The sequence below is a fragment of the Mus caroli genome, chromosome 13 (genome assembly GCF_900094665.2).
Source record: "Mus caroli chromosome 13, CAROLI_EIJ_v1.1, whole genome shotgun sequence".
In the NCBI taxonomy this organism is placed as follows: domain Eukaryota; kingdom Metazoa; phylum Chordata; class Mammalia; order Rodentia; family Muridae; genus Mus; species Mus caroli.
This window is the reverse complement of record NC_034582.1, coordinates 101,497,329-101,520,324: the sequence shown is the minus strand read 5'-3', so window position 1 is coordinate 101,520,324 and position 22,996 is coordinate 101,497,329. Positions and strand designations below refer to the sequence as shown.

The 22,996-nt window shown below is 42.7% G+C and overlaps 1 protein-coding gene across 1 annotated transcript in view; it reads left to right on the top strand.

Moving 5' to 3' along the window:
* Positions 1–13,034, top strand: part of Ndufaf2 (NADH:ubiquinone oxidoreductase complex assembly factor 2) — a 75,057-nt gene extending 62,023 nt beyond the window's left edge. The window contains exons 2-3 of the mRNA XM_029468237.1: positions 2,827–2,916; positions 12,970–13,034. Of these exons, the coding sequence (XP_029324097.1) occupies positions 2,827–2,916; positions 12,970–13,034 (155 nt within the window). The remainder of the gene's footprint in view (positions 1–2,826; positions 2,917–12,969) is intronic.
* The last annotated feature ends 9,962 nt before the right edge of the window (positions 13,035–22,996 follow it).

The window sequence follows — 22,996 nt, the reverse complement described above, 5'->3', positions numbered from 1 at the left end:
AAAAACCTGGTCACATTAGGACCTGATTATAATGGCTCCTGTGCCCTCCGTGTTAGTGAGTTGACTAGACAGGCTACTTACTGTGTTCTGAACTGTGGTTACCCAAGGAGGTCCTAGATAACTCTTCGGACTTATAATGTCTGTCCATTTTAATGTGTTTAATGTGTATAGGAACTCCCAAATCCAACAAGCACATGGATGGGGAGCTTTTAGAATTGGCAAAAGTGACTCTAAGGAAAGGTTAACTCAAGTCCCTGGGTGGAGGACCGTTGATTAGAATAGTATACAGTATGGCAAAATATGGCAAAGATAATATTGAATGGCAGGGTTGGAACTCAAAACCAGAGAAAAGAACACGAGGAATAACTAGGATTAGGACTTTCTGCACTCTCATTCTCATTTCAGGGTCCCCCAACCCATCCCAGGCACTCCGGAGAACACGGAATTATTATTGCACCTGATGAGCCTTTGTATCTACACTATGCCACCTGGGTTCTCACCCCTCCCTGCCTCCTCCCTCCTTCTTTCTAGTTTCTTTTAAATGGGCTCCATAGTTTTCTAGATGAAGGAATAGGAACTTGTTATTGTCCCAGTGGCAATGAGCTTTAATGCTTTTTATGTTTGGAAACTTTACTGTTGTCTCCTGATTCTCACTGACGACTGCAGTCGCCCTGAGTTCAAGCTTTTATCCTGCCTCTTTCAATGGAGCCTAAGATTGTCTGCTCTTAACTACAGCTGTGTATTGCTTCTTTTAGTGGTCATTGAATAAACTAGTTTTTGCTGTTGTATTAGGACATATTAGATCTAAACATAGATGTTTTGTTGGGCTATTATTGGTTGCTTTTTACTATAAATAGGGTGTCTTCACAGATACTGTCTGAAAACATTTATTAGTAAATGTAGCTTGTGTTATAAATTCTTATTCAATGAGAAACATAACTTTCATTCCCAATTCATAAAAATCACACAAGTAAGATATATTCATAAGAGTGGATTTTTGTAGCAATTTATTCTGAAAGAGAAAGCATCTAATTACCAATAATTTATACGATGAACTAATAGTTTTATTTAATACTTCCAAAAATAGATACGTTTTAAGTAAATCTTGTCATCTATTCCCAAATAAAGGTTTATTCCACAATTGCAAGGAGCTAAAGTAGCTCATATGGAGCTGAAGTGATGACTTGTCAGTCAAGAGCACGCACTGCGTTTTGGATCCCAGAACCTACGTCATTAGCCATCCATTGTCCCACACGTGCCAGTATCTATCTAACTCTGAAGGGGAGGGGGCAGAGATGGCTGAGCACCTCTGAGGGTTTCTGGCTCCCAGCCTGGCCAGAGAACCTGACGAGCTCCATGTTAGGGAGAGACTCTGCACATACATCCCCACACAGCGCACTTATGTGCAGACAAATAAATACATAAAAATAAGAATGCTCACTACTGTCTTTGTCTTCTCATTCATATGCAAGTAACTATGACTTGTATTTTCAGATTATATGAGGACTTTACGTGAAATCTATAGATGGGAAAACAGGAATGAAAGGCTAACTTTTGTGTACAGATAAACCTATAACAAGTAGTGGTGCTCCTGGGAATTCAGACGTCTGTCTTCCTCCTAGGCTAGACTTACTGAGGTCCACTGGTATTTTGGATGATGGTGTTCCTTTATTTAGCTGTTGTTACTAGAAGAACATACTTCTATCTTAGCATTAGAGAATGACTACATGAAGGCATAACATGCTGATTCTCAAAATGTTTTAGTAAGTGATGTGCAAGCAGAGTTTATAGTAACCATTGGATTCGTGTGCATCTTGGGACCTTTGCAGTGGCTTAGGGGGTGAAATGCCTGCCACACAAGCTTGAGGACCTGAATGTGGGTTGCAGCACTGGAGGGAAACCCCAGTTGTGGTCGCACATCTGTAATTCCAGTTCTGAGAAGACGTGGTCAGCCGGACTCACCAAACATGGGAGCTCCAACAAAATAAACAGACAAGCCGAGGGTGTGGAGTGCTGGAGACGCAGCATCTGAGAGTGGCCTTCCGGCCTCCACAGGCAGGCCGCCTCAGTCATACCCTGTGTGGTCTTTTCAAAGCGTTGTTGAATTTGGTCACGCAACTCTGGATCCCCCGTGGGATCCAGAAAAGGGATTTGCCTGGAGCTTTTCTCCATGTTTCTCTTTCCTTTCTGTACTTCCACATCTACACTGCCACCAGCCCACTTCAGCTGTGGACACAGCTCAAGAAACGAGACTGGAGAGCAAAAATTCTAAACTCAGGGTCTCACCTCGCTGGCTTATCTGAGACTCACCAGTTTTTGTCCCTTGTCCCTATATTCCCTTGACGTAGTGACCCAGATTGGTGACAGAATCCAAGTCTGAGAGGCAGGAGCACAGAATCCAACCCCGTGTGCTGTGGGAACAGAGTGGCAGCAAGGACTTGGGTCTCCTACTTAGTAAGGGTTGGGATATGGCAGTCACAGCAGCTGTTGGCACTGATAATATGTACGCTGTGAGTTTTGGGAGTCGCACGTTTCATTATTATTTTTTATTATTAGTGTCCTGCAGGATTAATTGGTTATTCTCTTTAAATAGAACCTAGATTTGTTCTATGAAAATTAATTTTGCTTCAATGCTAGAAAGTATAAAATTTGCAGTAGTTTAAAAACTACCTTTCCCACCATATAACTCTAAGCAAAATTCATTATTTTTCCTAAAAAACTTAATAATTTTGTCATATAATGTGGTGTGCAATAATCAAAATAAACTATAACCCATCATAGCTACAGTAGTTCGGGCTCATGTCAAATGTTCGTTTGATTTTACAGGGCAGACTATTCGAGAGAAAAGGATTGTAGAAGCAGCGAACAGAAAAGAGGTAGACTATGAAGCAGGAGACATCCCAACCGAGTGGGAAGGTAAGTGTCTGCCTCCAGGAGGATGCTGGGAAAGGCCAGCCACTTAAGACGACCTGTGAACTTAGCAAGAGTGCTCAGCGTTACTTCTCCATGGAGACAGTTTTACAGCAGGACTGGGGTTAGGGTGAAACAGGCAGATCAAGCTCCCGCCATGTAAAAGTCAAGGGAGTCACTCATGCCTTGCCCTGTCCCCACACCCGCCCCTGCCCCTGCCGTGCCCCTGCCCCAGCCCTCGCACCCCCACCTGCACCCGCCCCTGCACAGCCTCCAGGCTGGACTTCTTTTTCCAGGGTTCACTAGTCCCTGAACTTGGGAAAATATTTTATTTTAGGTCTCCATTTCTCTCTTAGCCCATGTGCTGTTTTGTTTTGTTTCTCTGACTTACAAAGACGATGTTAACTGACTTCCTTCTTAAAACAAGGGTGGCTAACACAGGAGACTTGGAACACACAGTGGATTTCATGCTAGTCTGGCATGAGGCCCTGCCTCAGAAACGGTATTTCTCATATAAAAGATCAGGTAGTCCAAGCACAGCAGGTTGTCTCTCCCTGATTCTGGAACGTTCGTGTATAGACTCGATAGCTTCCAAGTAGACATCTTCATTTTAGAATCCGAGCTTTTCACTCCCACAAGGACACTCTACGAGAAGAAAACTGAAAGCAGCCTCCATGAGAAGTGCAGAGAGAGACCAAGTGTTCCCCAGGCTGCAACTTTCTGGTTCCCAGCAGAGCTTCTTTCTAAGTTCTTGGTAGGACCGCCTACGCTTACCAGTTTCCAGCATGATGCCTGGCTCCTAGGAAGTGCTCAGTAAATAATTTACTGAAAGCATGGAGTCTAGCTTGAGTTAGCCTCTGCTACTTACAATGAGAAGAACCCTAACCAAGGGCTGGAGAGATGGCTGAATATTTAGAGTGCTTGCATACACAAACATCAGAGGCTGAGATGCCACAGTGAAAAGCAAAGTGTCGCAGCTTGTGCCCCTCTAACTCCAGTGCTGACTGCAGTGGAGACAAGAAAGACAGTTGCTGGAGTTTGCTGCCGAGTAGCGAGTCCCACATTCAGTGAGAGACTCTGTCTATCTCAGGAGAATAAAGTATTTGAGTCCCCAGCATCTTCCCCTGGTGATAAGTACACACAAGCTGGTGCATGCACACAGCACACACAGTCACTTAGACACAAACACCAAAAACAAAAGACTTGACCGACATAACCAGCATCTGTCTTCTACTTTGCTCAGCACTAGCCAAGTATTACCTGTGGTAGGCACTTTCTTTACAGTCACCATCACGTGTGATCATAATGACAATGAGCTGGACAGTATAGACAGACACATGTTTAATCAGTAGAGTTTCCAGGGTCCAGTAAGTGTAGATCAGTTGCTGTGATGGTGCAGTTGCATCCATACAGAGCCCTTGCTGCTTTGTGGTCAGAACATAGCAGCTTCTGTGTGGTAGCCATAGGCATGATGGTCCACTGTTGGCAGCATGGGCCTGTAAATGCCGTTTCAGCTGAACCATCGTATCCATGTGTGCTCACTGGCCGTGGGGATGCTGTGGCCATGAGAGAAAGCGCCAAGGTGAGGGGAGGGAACAGAGCATGTTTTCTTCTGAAATGCAGTCTCGGAGTTGGCGACTGTAGCAGGAGCAGTCGAGCTTTATCTTCCCAGACCATCCACATTTGCAAATCACCGCTAGTGCTTGTGCCTTCTTACGAGCCTATTTTGTCATTTTCCCAATAATAGTATAGAATTAAAATGTTTAGAGAAATAAATTAAGTTATAAATAAACAAATAGGTAATGGCTCATTTTTCAGCCTCTGCGGCTTTCGGAGAATGAGAATGAAGTTTTAATGCTGCTTATGCCTCTGTCCTGATCTGGTAATTCAGCACGCTATCCCCATGGGCAAGTGCTGAAACACAACCACTTTTACAGTGGCACACATCAATTAAATATGAAAGATACATACGCTTTGCCATGAAAATATTAACAAACGTATACCACACTACGTACGGGGAACAGGGAGCTGTTGGGGTAGCTGATTTCAGCACCAAATGCACCTGTTTTTAATCCTGGTGAATAAAAGTTGGCATCTTTAATTGATAATATTAAAGTACTCATGCCTACCAGTTGCCTGTATCATACAATAAGATGAAGTAGTGTGGCTTTCATTCCTTTATCTATGAAACTGTTTACTTCCTAGAACATACATTCTGGAGTGGGAGAAAGATAAATCAGGCATTAAACTACATAATATGCCAATACCAGAGGAAATGAAGCAGGCAAGGGACAAAGATATACTTGAAAGGTTTTACAGTTTTAGTTAGCATTCTTTCTTAGAAGGTAGGTAGGTCTCTCTCTCTCTTGATCAAAGATCTGACCCTCCCCATAGTCAGAGAGGGGCATTGCTAAAGCAAGCACAGAGAGCCTGAAGCAAAGCCTTGCTCTGGTGACTAAGGAATATCATGGAAGCTGGAATAGAGCATACAGAAAGCCATGGGAGATGAGTTTCGAGCCCTTAGGGATGCCTGATGTGGTGGGCAGCGTTGTAAGCTGTTGTAGGAAGTCTTCCTGCCTTTACTTCCAGGGAGACTGAAAGCCACTGAGAAGTTTGAGGGGTAGCCACATGCTGAGTGAGTTAAAAGGATTACTCGGGCTGCAGAATTGGATGATGTCATCAAGACAGGAGACAGCGTGTTTTCTGATACCCAAGGCAAAGAATAAGTATGACATAGACCAGATTAGCATAGGAATGGAATGAAGGAGATGCATTCTGAAATAGTTTAAAAGTAGAACTAATGGGGTTGCTGACACATTGGACACAGACTGTGAGAAGAGAGGTTATGGTGCCTAGGCCTGGTCTCCCCCAGAGAAAATGAGGTGGCTGTTAACAGCTGCAGGGAACCATGGGTTAGGAGGAAAGTAAAAGCAGGTTAGAAAACGGAAGCTTGAGGGGCCATTTAACATCCAGTTAGAAATGGTCAACTGTGAGTCAAGTCAGGGAGAATGCATGGTTAGAAATAAAAATGTAGATTATACCAAACAGATGCTGCCTAAGCCTGTGAGGCCAGATGAAGCCACACAGAGGAAATAAGAAGGTGAAAGGCTGAAGCCTGTGCCCCTCCATTTAGAACCATGGAGAAAGCAGAGTGACAAGAAAATTAGGAGAAAAATTTACAATCTCATATCCAAAAGGCAGTCATCACCAGTAGGGAGGTCGTGATCAGCAGGTGTCACATGAGACCTGAAGATTGACCGTTTACCTCAAGATTAGACAGAGATTCCCCACCCCCCCACACTCAGGTCCTCAAGCTTGTGTGGCAGTGGACTGATGAGCCTGAGAGAAAAGAGAGTTTGATAAGCAGAGATAGTGTTTTAAGGAGTTAGTAAGGAAAGTGATGAGACCTCGAGAGGTGGGAAAGATTTTATGTTGGCTGTCTTGGAGACAAGGAGAAATGAGAGAATCCATCAGTACTGATGGGGAAGATCCAGTCTCTAAGAAAGCTCTTATCAGCTGAAAGCCCCTGAGAAGGTGCACAGGCCCTGGTCCACGGGTGGAAGACAGTGGGAATTCCATCAGTAGGAATTGTGGCAAAGCCGATGTCGGTGGATGAAGACAGTGAGAACTTAAGTGAACTCCTAGTTTCTCCTGCTAAGTCATGGTGCTTAAAACCTCCCCAAAGCTATCAGCTGCTACAAGATTTGAACTCAGATCATCTGACCTCTGAGTCTGTGACTTTTGGTTTTTAGTTTCTGGTCCAGGATTGAACCTAGGGCCTTGGGCATGCAAGGCCAGGGCAGCACTGCCAAGCTGAGCTCCAGCTCTTTCACTCAATATGCTGTACTAAATTATATTTTATTATACTCTATAATGTTTTATTTAACCCACCTCTCACATCAGCACAGACACAGAAATCACTGACACAGTGTCAGCAAGCTAAGCCTGCAATCGATCAAAGTGAGCCAGATGTGGTGGTGCACACCTGGATCTCAGCCACTTGGGAAGGAAGACTGCGGCCCTACACAGGCTAGACTGCTTAATGAGACACGCGCCAAACAAAAATAGAAGAGGGGCTGGGGTACAGTTCAGGGGTAGGTCACTTGCCTGGCATGTGCAAGACTCTTCATCTAAGCCCCCAAACACTACACACACACACACTTTAGGTGACAATAACTATATAGAGTTATTCTAATATGATGAATAGCTTTAGCATTGGAAAGTCAGGGTCTGGTAGATGTCTCAGCAGGTAAATGCTTGCTGTGTAAGCATGAAGACCTGAGCTTGAGTCCCAGCACCCAGGTAAAAAGCCCAATGAGATAGTGCATTGCTGTAACCTAGGGCTGGAAAGCAGAGACCGTGGATTTGCAGTGCTCACTGATGAGTCTGACCAATCAAAGGAGAGAAAGGCCAGGACGCTGGTTCAGTGGATACCAGGCACTTGCCACTAAGTGTGAAACTTGAGTGCAGTCCCCTGGACCCATGTGGTACAGAAACAACCAACTCATGCAGACTGTTTTCTGACCTCCGCATACACATGCACATCCCAACACAAACACATGACGCACAAACACATGACGCACAAACACATGACGCACAAACACATGACGCACAAACACATGACGCACAAACACATGACGCACAAACACATGCACACACAAACACATGACGCACAAACACATGCACCTCCCAACACAAACACATGACGCACAAACACATGCACACACATTTTTTTTAATGAGGAAAGGGATAGAGGATAACACCATGTGTGACGTCAACAAGTGTCCAGCCGCAGGTGCACACACCCTTCATACACACCCTTGGTACCCAGCTTTTAAAATAAGCTTGGCATGCTGATTCTGAGTTGATTTATATCAACATGCAATAAACCAAGAATTCCTAAAACCTTTTTGAATAAGAATAAGGCTGGGAGATTAAAAAATATAAACCTGTCTTTTTTATCAGGACAATTTACTGCTGAGATACGTTAGAATTTAAGAACAGACCAAAAAATGGAACCGATATTTCACTGTTGTAAATCTCTCAACCTTTCGTGAATCGCTGGCTGGGATATAAACTAGTACAACGGCTTTGGGAAATAGTTTGTCTTTATAAATATGAACGTCCAGCTACCCTACAGCTTAGAAATTCTGCTAGGTATTTGCCCAGAGACATAATAAAGACATGTGTCTATCTACCTTAATACTCGTCCCAAATTCTCTGTAGAAGCTTCAGTTGCTTACACCATAGTGACTTAAAACAGAAAGTCCCATTTCTGTGCCCAGCAGTACGAGAATGAGCTGATGGTGCATGGTTCGCATTGCTCTGTGTACGTACACCAAACTCTAGCTACTCCAAACAGCATGTGTTTCTTACCCCAGGCTCAGCTCAGCCGGCTTCTCTAATGAGGATCCTGCGATGCTGTGATCAGGGTGCCAGCCAGGCAGTGTTCCGCCTCCCAACCTGGGTGATTATTGGCAGCGCTCAGTTCCTTGCAGTTTTAGGACTCAGCTTAAGTTTTTGCTGCATATTTGAGAAGCCACCCTGAATCCTAAAGATCACCAGATAATTCTTGGGTATCTGTAAGCTATACTTAAAATTCAGTTACCAGAAAACAACTCTTTTCACAGTATGTCTTTTGAAGACTTTCTCATACTTGGAAAAAAAGTGTCTTTATTTTATATATATATTTTTTAATGAAGTGCCAACACTCAGAACTGATGAAGATCTTTCTTCTTTTTTTTAATTAATTATGAGGCTTTATCATAGTCTCTTCCTTAAGTGAAGTAAACAGCTCTTTCCAAATTAACATATTTTGGATGCAAACAGTTGTTAACGTCTTTATACTTTGGATTTTATTGACCTACTCACCTGTTAGTAGGATAGCTAATGTACCGTATATGGTTGGCAGTGTTTCTAGAAGGATCCTGGTCCCTGTAGAGCTAGGAAGAAAATGTGCCTCATGAAGTATTCTTCTGCCTGCTTCTTTTGTCTCTCTACATGATTAATAGGAGGCTTGATTTTCATGCTCACCTTTATACTCAGTGTACTCTGTCTGTGCCAATAGGAATATGAAGGCTGGTGCATAGTGGTGAGAATGCACATGTGCACTGAGGAAAGACTGCTAGACTGCAAGGCTTTCACTGTGCAGTCCTTGTGCTGAGCTCTCTTTAAACCATGCAGGAGGATCAGTTTGTGAGTCATACTTGGGTAAAGGTTCTATTTAGATTGTACTGCTTGTGCCATCCTCTGTCTTTTGCTAGCTCTCACTGGGACATGTCTATGTGACTTGTGGTAGCTGAGGAAGTGGGTCTCTAAAATGAGTGGTCACACGGAGCATGTCCGGCATGGTGTTTCCTGGATATGTAACAAATAGTAGTAGCATCCACCATCATCTCAAGATGTTCCAGTATCTGCACATTGAAGAATCATAAACATACAAGCCTATTGCAACAGTGCAATTATATATCAATTTAAAGCAAAGATTGTTCAATGATCGGTTAGACGAAGCCTAGGGCTGCCCTCTGTCCTGCCTTAGAGAATTATGTACTATGGCAGCGGCTAGGTGGCACTCAACACTCAGCTTCTGGGCTCTCTGACATTCTTAAACTTATAAATGGATATTATAAACTTAATAAAACATTAGAAAACACATGTTTCAATACAATATGACTTGAAGACATGGAAATTTTTAATTCTATATAATTTTCATATCATAAAATGTTCTTTTGATATTTTAAACTAACATTTAAAGATATAAAACAAGCATAATTTCTCCTAATATCTTCATCTCTATTAGAGCCTTTTAAAATGAGGAGTAGGGAGTGCAGCTTGGTGGCAGAGTGCTTGCCTGGCACACATAAGGCCCTTGGGTTCAATCTTCGAGACAGGAGAATTGTTTTAAAACTGCTTTGGATTCATTAAAACATCTTTTTCCAGTCTTGGAAGGGATTTGAAAAATGCTGATTTGTGGGTTTCCCAGTAAAGCAAGTTATTTTGTGGTGTTTTCTCATGATGATAATGTGCACTATGCCGATGTAAGTTTTATCCCAGCTTCGTGCCCACTGGTGTGTATTTATAGATTTTAGAATATACAGTGACCATTAGTAAAATACATACCAGCTGATCATGATGTTTGTCTAGGCGCTATCATAGCGGTTTGCATCTGATGTAGACTTGTTGCTGAGCAGACTGTACTAAATGACAGCCCTAGGGGTTGGCACACATTTCCTTTAAAGGACCAAATGGTATTTTGGGGTTTGTGGGTCATTTGGGCTATTACAGTTGCTCAATTCTGCTGCTGTAGTCATAGATACAAATCAGTATAGCTGTCTTTCAATAAAAGTTTATTTATAGACACTGAAAATTTGAGTTACTTATAATTTTCATATGTCATGAAATATGCATCTTTTGACATTTTTTAAAAAGTCATGCAAAGATGTAGGGACGGAATTTAGCTCATTTCAGACTTGCTGAGCACTGTGCTAGCGGTTGATTGTTCTGAATTAACTTTCTAATGTAATTTAAAGCTGAAGGGTTATGTGAGACTTTAATGAAAAGAGTAGGATGTATACCGAATGTTTTTAAATTTTATTTACTTTTATTTCATATGCACTGCTTCCATGTATATGAGGATGTTAGATCATGGAGTCACAGACAGTTGGGAGTTGCCATGTGGGTGCGGGGATTTGAACCCAAGTCCTCTGAAAGAAAGCTTAGTGCCCTTAACCATTGAGCCATCTCTCTAGCCCCACTGAACATTTTTAAATCAAACCCCTTTCCTGGAAAAAAATTGACAAATGTGAATTACTTATTTGTCCATTAAGAAGCAGCTGAAAATGTGGTAAAGCACTTCTTTTCTGTGACTGCATACAAGAAGTTTTGATTTCATTGCTAAGTTAAATTGCTAGTTATATTTCATTGCTAAGTTAATTTTCCTAGTGGGCAAGCACTATTATAATGAATATAGGTATATGTTGGACACGCATGTTCAGCAAGTATTGAGTACCTACTCCTCAAAGCATTTACATGATGGAGGAATCTCTCCTTGATGCACCCTGACCCTGATGACCTTAGTCTTATAAAATCTGGGCAAATTTTTGGTTAAAATGGGCTGAAAAAAAGCCTAAAGTAAAATAGAGAGCACAGAACAAAATAAGAAGTAGGAAGGTTTAAAACAGTAGAGGGTGCTGAGCATGGAGTGTATTGGAGATGCACACGTGGGGTCAGTGCAGGAGAACATGAGAGGGCAATAATTCCAGCCCACAGCTGAGCGATCCATTTCCATACCCACAAACTGTACAGAATGAGACCGTGCAGAAAGGTAGGTCAGATGCTACTATTTGTATGGAAAAAAAATGGCAATTTGGTAAAGCTGGTTTGAAGAGAGGTGTCTGCTCAACTGACCGCCTTCCCAGCCAGTTCAGCATGTTTGATTCCAGCCTGCTCCTCACTAATTATATAGCCATAAGCAGGTTGCTCAGTCTGTCTGAGCCTGGGCTCCTCAGTGTATAGAGTGACTGGGTTAGGCTTGCAGCTAACCCTCTTCCTCGATTGGCTCCCTTTGCTGCTAAGGTTTGACAAACTGCTTAGGAAGGCATAGTTAGTTTTACAGCCAGAGACAGGAGCTGATCTGTTCAATTCCACCATTACTACCTAATCTTCAAACCTAGAAAATTATTTAATTTCCTTATAAAATAAGAAAACTTCACAGTTTCATAGGGAAGACTGAAGTAACTAAAGTCAGAAAACAGTGGGTTTTCTTACCTTCTAAAGATTTCATACCCACAGTGAGGGTTGTTGTTGTTGTTGTTGTTGTTGTTGTTTTTGGGGGGAGCAGGGGGTTGTTTTGTTTTGTTTTATTTTGGAATCTCCTGAAGAACTACATAGGCCAAGCAGGAGTTACTGGATCTTTGCCTTTTAAAATCATTTATAAAAAAGTTCACAAGGCTGGGTGTGGTGGCACATCTTTAATCTTATATTGTGATGCAGAGGCAGGAGGATCTCTATGAGTTCAAGGCTAGCTTGGTCTACCTGGCCAGTTGCATGCCGGCCAAAGCTATATAGTGAGACCCTGTCTCAAACAAACAAAATAGAAGATACTTAGCTGTGTTGAATAAAAACAAATATGTTTATATGCTAAACAATAAGCTGAATATGTAAATAATAAATATCATTATCGCTTTTGTAACAACCATTCACTGTAGATACCATTATGGTTTCATTTCAGAAGAAAAATCTGATGCTTAGAAAATTCTCTAAGTGTCCTGGGAAACCTAGGAAGGAAGTGATGGAGTTGAAAGTCTAACTCTAGACTGTGCTTAGTAGCTTTTCTGGGGCAACTGCTCCACCCTCCCCTTTGCTACAAGGACTACCAAATAGGCACTTGCCCAGTGTCTGCTCTGTGCGAGCAAGTGAGCAACACCATTAAAGTGCAGACTGATGGAACTCTCCAGCAGAGGAGGCAGCTGTGTACCGCAGCAGATGTGAAGGGAAACTATGATAAAACTTCTCGAAGTTTTTGATAAATTAGGCAACTACAAATTCCGATCTCCAGGACAGTATCACTTTGACATTGCCTCCAACTTTACTGTGTTTTGTCCTTTCCGCCATAAACAGACTAAGTTGAATGCAGATGAAGTCATGACACTGACCTCCTGATAGCCTAGTATGCTTCTCATTGCCTGGGTCACCGCCTGACACTGTCCTGTCCCTCACTAGTGCGTGTGCTGCACTGGATGAGGACCTCATCTGCTCGCCTCCTTGCCAAAGCTCTAGCACTTAAGACAGTACATCCTAGATGGTCAAAAATATCTTCCAGCCAGGAGTGAAAACAGTGTTCATGTATGGCCAGCAACAGGTAATAGCTCTTGCCACTGAACTTGACGACCTGAGCTCCATCCCCCAAAACCACAAAATGGAGGGTGAGAACTGACGTTGGCAAGTTATCCTCCTACCTCCACACATGCTGTTAGGCACCCCACTCCTAAATAAATAAATAAATAAATAAATAGGGTGAATTATGGAAAATGGACATTTAAATGCTGTTTTTTGTTCTAGCATGGATTAGAAGAACAAGGAAGACCCCACCTACTATGGAGGTGAGAATGCATGGGAAATATTGAAGTGATTTATGTTTCTAGTGCTGTGCTTTTCAGCTAAGCTTGTACTACTAAGAATACATATATTCTTGGGGAAATAGGGCATATCTCAAAGTATTAGTTTTATTCCTTAAGAAGTAATTCTTAAATATTTCTAGTAAAATCATATATTATTACTAGCATGGCATAGTAATAAAACATTGTACAATGAAAATACACATTTCCTCTTGCATTCTTTTAATTATACTTTTCTTTATCTTGATAATTTCATACGTGTGTTCAATGAACTATGACATAACCTCTTCCTGTTGTTCCTCCAACGACTTCCTACCCCCTCCCATCATGCCCCTCTCTTGACTTCATGTCTCCTTTTGGTTTTTCTCTTTTTTTTTAATAATCCACTGAGTCCTTTTAGACCTGCCTATTTGTACATGGTTATAAAGCAAGCCGTTTGCTCACAGGAACCTTACAAGGGACCATCTTCAAGAGAAAATGAGCCTCCCTCCCTCCCTCCACAGCCATCAGGTGCCAGTTGCTTCTCTCTAAGGGGCGGGGCCACAGGGTGAGAGCAGCCCAGTCTATAAGTATAAATGTGAATGTTTTAGAAGGCAGTTCGGCTCCATGGCTGCAGTAAGTACACATCGTGTGTAACACACTTTTACAGGGGAATCAAAGACTTTCTAAGCCAGATGACTGTGCTACTATCCTCTCAGAAGATGGAGCAGGAGGAAGGCTAGTTTGAGGCCACCCTAAGAGTCTTGGGGACCTCAGTCTTTAATTCTTTAGAATAGTTGAGATGGTTTGTATATGCTTGGGTAATGGGGAACTATCAGGAGGTGTAGCCTTGTCAGAGTGGGTGTGTCACTGTGGGTGTGGGCTTTAATACCCTGGTCCTAGCTGCCTGGAAGCCAGTCTTCCACTAGCAGCCTTCAGATGAAGATGTAGAACTCCTTCCTGCCTTGATGATAATGGATTGAACCTCTGAACCTGTAAGCCAGCCCCAATTATGTTCACAGCAGTAAAGCCCTAACTAAGACAATAGGACATGTTTGAAGCCTAGAAGTTTGTTATGAACTCAGATACTATGAAATTACTAGTTCTCTCCTGGCCAACTTGAAGGGTGAAGGGATCCGTTTGTACTACAGTTCTTGGGGTGCTCTAGCCAGTGGGAGGTCAGCTTCATCCCTCGCCCCCTAATCTTCCTCGCCTGCTCTGCCTTACAGCCTCCTCTAAGGAGTGCCCTGCAGTCTCTCAGGCTTAATGCTTCTTGCTGTAGCCGCCCGCTGGCTCACTACCTGCCTGATCTAATTCCTTTTCATTAAAATCCTAGGATGCCTCTCTGCACCTTTTTCTCCTCAAGTTCTTAACTCCAGATTCAATAACGTCTTTCTTGTGTACCCTGGCCTGGGCACCTGCATAGGCCCTTGGAATTAGTGCTCAAGTGCACGGTTTCATTTGTGCATCATAATCAGATGCCAACAGAGCTTGATTTGTTACTGTGAGGTTGGATTTTATAGACAGATTTGAGAAATGAGCTTGAGTTTCCATCTAACAATTATAGATTAACCTTGTAAAACATATTTCCAAGCTGAACATTGCCTGCTCTGTTTTCAAAGGGGTTCACATTCAGCTACTGTCTGTCAGGACAGCTCAGCACGCGGCCTTCAGTGCGGTACAAAGTGAACTCTCTTACACAAAGCTAATGAGGTAGACTTTCCCTGACTCTTACTCTATTAGAAGCCATTAGTAGCAAATGTTTAAGAATATCGTTCTTTTCGGACTAACAGAATAGTTGGAAGCATAATGCAGTCTTCTGTTTGAAAAGTGGCTATGTTTCTTGCTAATTATTGACAAAACGCATGGTGATTCAGTAATGTCTTTACAGACAGTAAAAACGAATGCTACAGTATTAGCAGTCTGCTTTCTTTATTTTTAACATGTGCTTCATGAAAGGAAAAAGGAGTTCAAGGAACCAATAGAGACAGAGTAGTCATAGGCGCTTGGAAATGGTGCTGATGTGGACTAAGGTGGGGAGATGTGTAGGCGCACTTAGCGTGGCTTTGCTTGCTTCCTGGACCATGATCTGGACTCCGGGCTGGAAGCTCCAAAGACTCATTGTCTGGGCTGAAGGTCATTTAACTGAATCGCATGGTCTTGAAGTGGTTCCCAGAACTCCACGTACTGGATTACAGCGGGGCAGCAGGAGCGTGGTTAGTATTCAAGTGAGGGGATGTATGGATGAAGCGCTTAGCTGCTTCCTGCTTATTCAGTGTTGCCTATTCTGTTCATCTTACTACTGACTCAGGCTGGCCACGCCGTGCACGTGCTTGGGAACAGTTGTTGTTTCCAGTGTCTCTCAATACAAGGCAAAGTCTGATGGATTGGAACCAAAAAGTGTCATGTGCTGGCTAAGACTCTCCAGGACAGTGTTTATCACGATTATCTGCCAGCATTTGTCTCTCGAGTCTCCTCTTCTCTGCTCCCCATTCTAAGTCACGTTCTCTCATACTGTTTTTTGTTTGTTTGTTTGTTTTGTTTTGTTTTTTTCGAGACAGGGTTTCTTTGTGTAGCCCTGGCTGTCCTGGAACTCACTCTGTAGACCAGGCTGGCCTCGAACTCAGAAATCCACCTGCCTCTGCCTCCTGAGTGCTGGGATTAAAGGCATGTGCCATCATGCCTGGCGTCTCTCATACTGTTACTGCAGTTATATTCTGGTCAGAGGCTGCTGGCCAGCCACTTCTCTGCTTCGGCCTATAATATGTCGATTTTGCAGTTTAACATTCAGAGAGGAAGATTGCTTCTGAATTTTGAGGCCTATTTATTTCAATGTTGTCTCCAAGTAACCGATATTTATTGAGTTCTCTCTATATATTCTTAGGCATATATAGCCCTACTTTCCTGTTGACTTAAATTACAGAGTTGGAGTATATGTTCTTGCGAAAAGTAGACCCTTCTTACTCCAAATCTCATATTTTTAGGATTGTGGTCGAAACTTATAAGGAAACTGTCATGTTCACACTCTGGGGCCCAGCACCACGGACTGAGAGTAAGGGAAGGAGAGCCGACTATGAACATGGGTGAATCTCAGAAAACATTGATTGCACAAACAGCATATCACAGGAGTTCCATCTGTGTGCCAGTTATGTACACTTGGAACTAGGGAAAGACATGGCATTCCTAAGGTGGGAGTGATCAGAGCACTTCACATTGACAAGTCTAATGGAAATGACAGCAGCAGAGCACATTTTAAAAGGCCAAGATGACATCTATGCTTTGGGGGCTAGAAAGCGCACATACAGACAGACAATCGGTAACAGCTTTGCCAAAACGGTTAGGAAGTAACCCAACACGAGCACAGAACTCAGTGCTTTAGAGTCAGTCAGCAGCGTCTGCAAACTGGACACGGGTGGCCTGGTGCTAAAAACCAGGAAGAATCTGCTGCTCACCATTTAGTAGGAGAAACAATAAAGTTAATTGTTACGATTTCCTTCTATCACAGTCATCACTGATTCGGGGAAGTGTCAGCTACTGAAATGCCTGCTTCCTGTGCTCTAGCAGGCCTCCCAGGCTGAAAGCATAGCACCGTGAATTACGTACTACTTACAAAGGGGGAACTAGACCTTCTTACCAGATAAATCTGGTAGACAAAACCCTAGCCAGATGGTCAAATGTTTTGCTAAGCCATACAAAATTGATGTTATGAGTATCTTCTTGTTTAAGGCATAGAATAGGGCATCATCTGTAAAATAACTTACAAAATGCATAAGCCTAATATAACATGAGAAAATGATCAGAAAACATAGCTGGGAGGCACTCCATCAAACTTCAGCCCCGTCATGTCAGTGTTGTGACACTCCATCAGACTTCAGCCCCGTCATGTCAGTGTTGTGACATTCCATCAGACTTCAGCCCCGTCATGTCAGTGTTGTGGACAGCTAAGTTCAGGAAACCTAACACTGCGCTGGGGTAGGACTTGACTATGGAGGATAGTTAGGCCCAACTGGTAAAGTGTATTAGATAACAACACCTATCGGCGCTAAGTCTGCAGAAAAGGATGATGGTAAATTCTCTTGGTGATAGCTCACACCGGCAATGGCTCCTTCCCTTCCAGTTGGAAACTCCAGGTTCATACTTGTGAAGGAGAAAACAGTCCAGTTCAAAATATCCATGCAAATATTGCACATTGATCTCTAACTGTTGGCTTTTGGGAAACGGGTGGGGAAACTCATTTCTAGTCAAAAGGAGTTAACTCACAAAGCTTAAATCTGAAGAACAAAGGCGTGATGTGGAGTTTCATGGCTGCTGCAGAATGCTTAAGAGGCAGAGCCTTCTCTGTAGCTCTTCAGCAGTTCTTTGATCCTTGGTTCAGCCTTGGCGGGCACCGTAAAGGGCAGGTGACCATAAAGGGCAGGTGAGCACTGGGTTAGAGCCCATGCTTAGGACTTTACTAACACACTTGAGCCTCCATGTGCATCCCTAGTTCTGCAAACTTCAACTTAAGAGAGAGGGAAAAAAAGAAGAAAGAAATTGTTTTGTTTTGAAAGATAGGCTCTTGCAACTATAGCCCAGGTTGGCCCTGAACTCGAAACAGTTTTCTGGTCCTACTCTCCTGGTTTCTGGTATTGCAGGGGTGAGTCCCATGCAGTGCTACACATGAGGAGTGGCTGATCTTCTCAGCTTAAGTTCCGTGAGCCAAACCCTTCTGTGGTAGACCTAGTAGTTACTCCAAACATTCTAAGGTAGTTGTAGTGTGAAACAGTTATAGGCAGCATATTTGATTGTGGTTGTGTCCAATAAAACTTTATGAAAACAGTAGATCAGTTTTCACATTCTCTCTGTTTATGCAGTCTTTCACACACACAATATATACATATACAATACACATGTATGTATATGCTTACGAACTCCTGGCCTGCTGCTTGTCATTGACCTCCTTTAATTTACTATTAAAGTGTTGACTGTTTTAAAGGAAAGCTTATCCTTTGTCCATGCTACACTTGACAGTGGGTTCTTGCTTTGGGGTTTAAAATCTCCAGGCATCACAGAGACCATTACAGTGAGAATCTCACCTGAAGGGGAATCCCTCAAGACTGATAGAGACAAAGCTTCAGTAAATGGTCAGAGGTCAGACACTGTTCTTATCCAGGCCACAAACTCGCAGCAGTCTCCGAGATTTGCACGTCTCTGTCCACCTCACTAGCTGGCTATCCACTTAGCATCCTAAAGTTAAAAATCAGAAGTGTGAAACTTGTCATGGGGATGCATAATAACACATTTATTTGAATTTTAAAATTAAACCAGACTTTTTCTGACAGTAAGTCAGATTTGGCTGATTGGGTTTGACAATCAGGACTTGCTTTGCCAATTCAGTTGTATGGTTATATTTTTCCATAAATTGAACAAGCTAAACCGAAGCTCTGAGGCCTTAAAAAATATTTAAAACCAACGTTTGGTGTGCAATCACTGCTGACGCAGGCTTTGCTATTGACTGTGCCAACTGAAACGTGATGTGGCTTGAAAAGTCTCAGGACATCAGAGCACTGCTGCTTCTGGACCCAGTAAAAGCATTAAAGCGTGCATGAGAATGACAGGCAGGAACCATAGGGCAACTGTTGCTGAAGGAGAATGGAAGAAAGGCCATCGAGGGCTTGTGTCGTAACTGCAGAGTTTATCTAAGCCATTCCATTTGATAGTGGGTACAGAGGACTATATTGTTAGCTATATTATTTTTGTTCCTGAAATATTCTGTTTAAAAGAATCCCATGAGGGCTGTATTTGTAGCTCAGCTAGAAGAGTGTTGCAGGCATGCCCTGGGTTCAGTTCCCAGCATAAACCAGGTATGGGGTGCCACCTGTCATACAGAACTCTGAAAGGACAGGAGGATCTGAAGGTCAAGATGGTCTGCAGCTACATATGTTTGAAACCCTGGCGTAATAAGATAAACAAGCAATAAAGCAACCTGCAGTCACATAATTAAGAGAACAGGTCAAATCCCTGGTAAAATAGTAAGACATTTTTTTTTAAATACAATACTTTTCATACAGTATGATCTGATTGTGGTTCCCCCATTCCTAGCTCTTCCCAGATCCTGCCCACACCACACCCTTTCTTTACCCTTTCTTCTCTCATTAGACGATTTTAAACTAATACATGAGATACTTGAAATTCAAACATACTTAAGTACTTCAAGAATTTTTCTAGCAACATATATAGAAAACAAATCAGAAGGACTTAATTTTTGAAATTCCTTCTAAAATCTGTGATGCTTAAATTAAGCTTAGTACTTATTCAGTTACCATCAAATACCTTACATGTGCTAAAGTTAACATACTTTCTCTGTAGGCTTCTTTAGTATGTATCAACCTGATCTAAATCCATTTAACATAATACTGTTATATTGTTTCTAATTTTAATATTTTTCTGCGTTTTGTAAAACTGAATTAGTCCAATACAGTAAGCTGGATCTTGGTGCAGTTTACACAGGGGTGGCTGTGTGCTGTGACAGGGTCATTCTGGAGTCCTGTACTCATAAGGCTGGAGAGCTTGCTCGGTGATTCAGCCCCTGGCATTCCCGTCACCCAAGAAAAAAGGCATGCCTGACCAGCATCGCTGCCATCGTAATAGACAGCCTTTGGCCATGCTGGTCCTTTGACTTCCATCATACCTAAGTCATCTGGGCCTGTCCGGGTCAGGTGCAAAAGTCAGGTGAAAGGTCAAGCGTTAGGGTTGGCTCCCATAGCAGCGTTGCAGCTCTGCAGTGTACACCTTCCACTGTGACTTTACCCGACTTATTCTTTTATCTTATTAAAATGTTAGTATTAAAAATCATTTTACTTTTGTAAGTAACAGATGTAATAAACTACCCGCAAACCTTCTGGCCAGTTCCACACCTTGAACAAGATAACTCAATCACATGGGCAAGCCCTTCATTGCTAGCAGACCAGACTGCCTGTGCTCTGCTCTCTTACCTAACTACCATAATAAGTGAAAACCCAGCGGCTCCTGCTTGCAGCACACAGCTCAGCCTTGGAGAGGCCATTTCTCCCTGTGTGCCTTCTTCAGTGTTGACCTTCAGCTCCGTGAGAACAGGGAAAATGTAAAATTCACCGTGCTTCTTAGAGAAGTGTGGTAAAAGCTAAAAATGAATCTGGGGAGCATTTGGAGTCTCAGCCCTGGCTCTGTGTTCTTCACTGCTAAGACAGTCTGCATCTCTGCCTGCATCACTGGCTGTTCAGGAGCTGTTTGTGCAAGTTTGGTGCAGATGCCCCTCCTCTTCACGCCGTTGGTCATAGGTGAGTGCTGCTAAGAAGCATCCTGTGGATTTCCTGGCTCTCTCTCTTCTCGGTTAGGGGAGCGGCTCCTTCATCTGCCTGTTTAAGCAGAACGGCACTGTTTTATTTCTAGCACACATTTCCATCTCTTTTGACCTTTATCTGACCTTTCAGGAACAGAATATAAAAGGGTTTTTAAATAAGTTGTAAGTAAGGTACTATTATTTATTTTTAGATTTATTCCTACTCAGAGTCTTTAAGGTCCGTGAAACATAGAAGGTACATACTAAAGAGTTCTTTCTGCGTAGTTAACTAAGTTATACCATCAGTCAGGAAGACAAGCCTCACTTAGGTTGGAAGCCAGCCTTAGATCCAGATTGGGAAAGGTTGAAGAAGTTAGAGTGGGGAATAATGTCTCAAAATCCACACTTCTCTTGTTACTTCATCAAGTGTCCTGACTCTTTTCACTCATCTTCTCGTTACTAGAGAAGTAATTACTTTATATGATCTAAATTTAAAGAGAAGCATGACTGATAATCACTTTGGCAATCTGTTCTAATCATTGGCTCCTTCTCGATCTCTGGCTCATTCGGTCTTTACCTGTGTCTAGCTTGCTCTCTCTCCAGCCTGTCTCTGTACCACTGTCCCAGTCAAGCTGCCTCCTCCTTTCCCTCTCCTCACTGCTCTCTTAGTAGCTTCTTTTTCCCCTCTCCTCATGAGAGTTGGGCAGATCCTATTCTGTCAAATCTTTCTCTGATTCATCACTTTTTCTGCCACTCAATTCGGCATCACTACAAACTTACTTTACCATCATTGTTTGAGATTAAAGGTATGTGCTAAGGGTGAGCTACACCACAACTACAAACAGGATTTTCCAGAAATCAACACAATCTCAGGGTTCACAGTGTGATCAAATATCCTGCAAGAATGGATCACCTCAGATTTGATTACAGTGTTAGGCATGCTTGATTTATTCTCAAAGATGGGTCCTGAATGTGATAAAATGCTAGGCATGTGTTGGTCCTATAGTGATGGGAATTGGGTGTTTACATATTGATCTTTGATAAGTTTGTGTTCATGTGTTCAAGCTTGCCTTCTCCGTCCTCCTGTCGCTGTGATGCATTTTCACTGGTGTTCTAGACTAGCCAATAGATGTGTTATCTAGAACAGGTTCTCAATCCCTGTGATACATGATAGGTGGGGAGATGAAATTACTGGGTTGCATATATTTTTCTTTTTAATGAAGTAGGAGGTACATGTAAGAGAAAATAAAAGCTGACAACAGACATCGGCTGCCCATGTGCTTGGGTACAAGTGGCCTTGTGTCATCTCTCACTCAGATGGCCATTTGGACTTAAACTCTGCTCCTCAGGTGTTTGTTTAAAATTCTGTCTGGCCTAGAGCAAAGTTATTCCTTAAATGGTATTTCTACAAGACTGAAACTCAGAGGCTCCTAAAGGGTGACAGTCTAAGATGCGGGTGTAGCTAGGGGGCGGGGTCAGAAAGGCCCAAAAGTACAGGAAATACTTCCAGGAATTGGCAAGTGTGATTGCATGAGATTCAGAAAATCCTGGGCTGTAAAGGGCACAATCAGTAGTGCCTGCAGCACAGGAAGTAATCTTTGCCAACTCTTTACCTGGTGGAGGTAAAGATTCATCTCTAGAATACATAAAGAACTAGAAAAGCCAAAGTGTCCACTTGGTAAGTGGGCAAGTGAATGAATTGAACAGATACTTCTCAAAAGGAAGAGAAACAAACGACTAATAAATGTTTGGGAGAACGTTCAGTGTTTACCATCAGGGGATGTAAATTAGAACTGTGTTGAGATTCCACCTCCTCTCACACCAGTCAGAATCACCAAGAAAACAAACAGCAAATGTTGACAAGGATGTGGGAAAGGGGACTCTGGTACCATGCTGGAGGGAGCAGAAACTGGGGCAACCACTATGGAAATCAGTTTGGAAGTTACTCAGAATAACTGAAAGAGAACTACTGTGCAACCCAAAGGAATCCAAGTCAGGGTACCAGAGACATGCACATCTGTGTTTACTGCTGCACCACCGTTCACAGTAGCCAAGATGTGGGACTGGCTGAGATGCTCCTCAGTGCAAGAGTGGGTAAGGCAAGGGTGACATATGTGCACCAAGAAGAATGGAATAATGTCATTTGCAGGAAAATGGTCTGAACTAGAGAACATCAATGTTAATGAAATAAACCACCACTTAGCACATGGAAGAAGAGAAGGAACTCGAGAGGGAGGGAGGGAGGGAAGGTTATAAGAGGTTGTGACGGGGCAAAAGTGCCAGTTTCCTCGATGTGCAGAATCTACATTTAAGCACACAGCACACATACATACATATATACACACATACATACATGCATGCATACACACAGGAAAGAAGGTAGATAATTGCAGGGGAAGAGAAAGGGGATGGAAGATAATGAGTGGGAAGAACAGAAATGGACACTCATGTGTGTGACAGAGAGACAGAGAGAGAATCTCATAATAAAACCCACTATTTGTATACAACAACAATTAATTTTTATAAATTAGAATTTGAGTAAAAGGAATTACCTTCAGTGTTTGGGCGGGCCTCATCCTATCAGTCCTGGTACTTCTGAGGGTTTCGGGACTACACCTGTGTGAGTGTCCAGCCTGCACCTGTGTGAGTGTCCAGCCTGCACCTGTGTGAGTGTCCAGCCTGCACCTGTGTG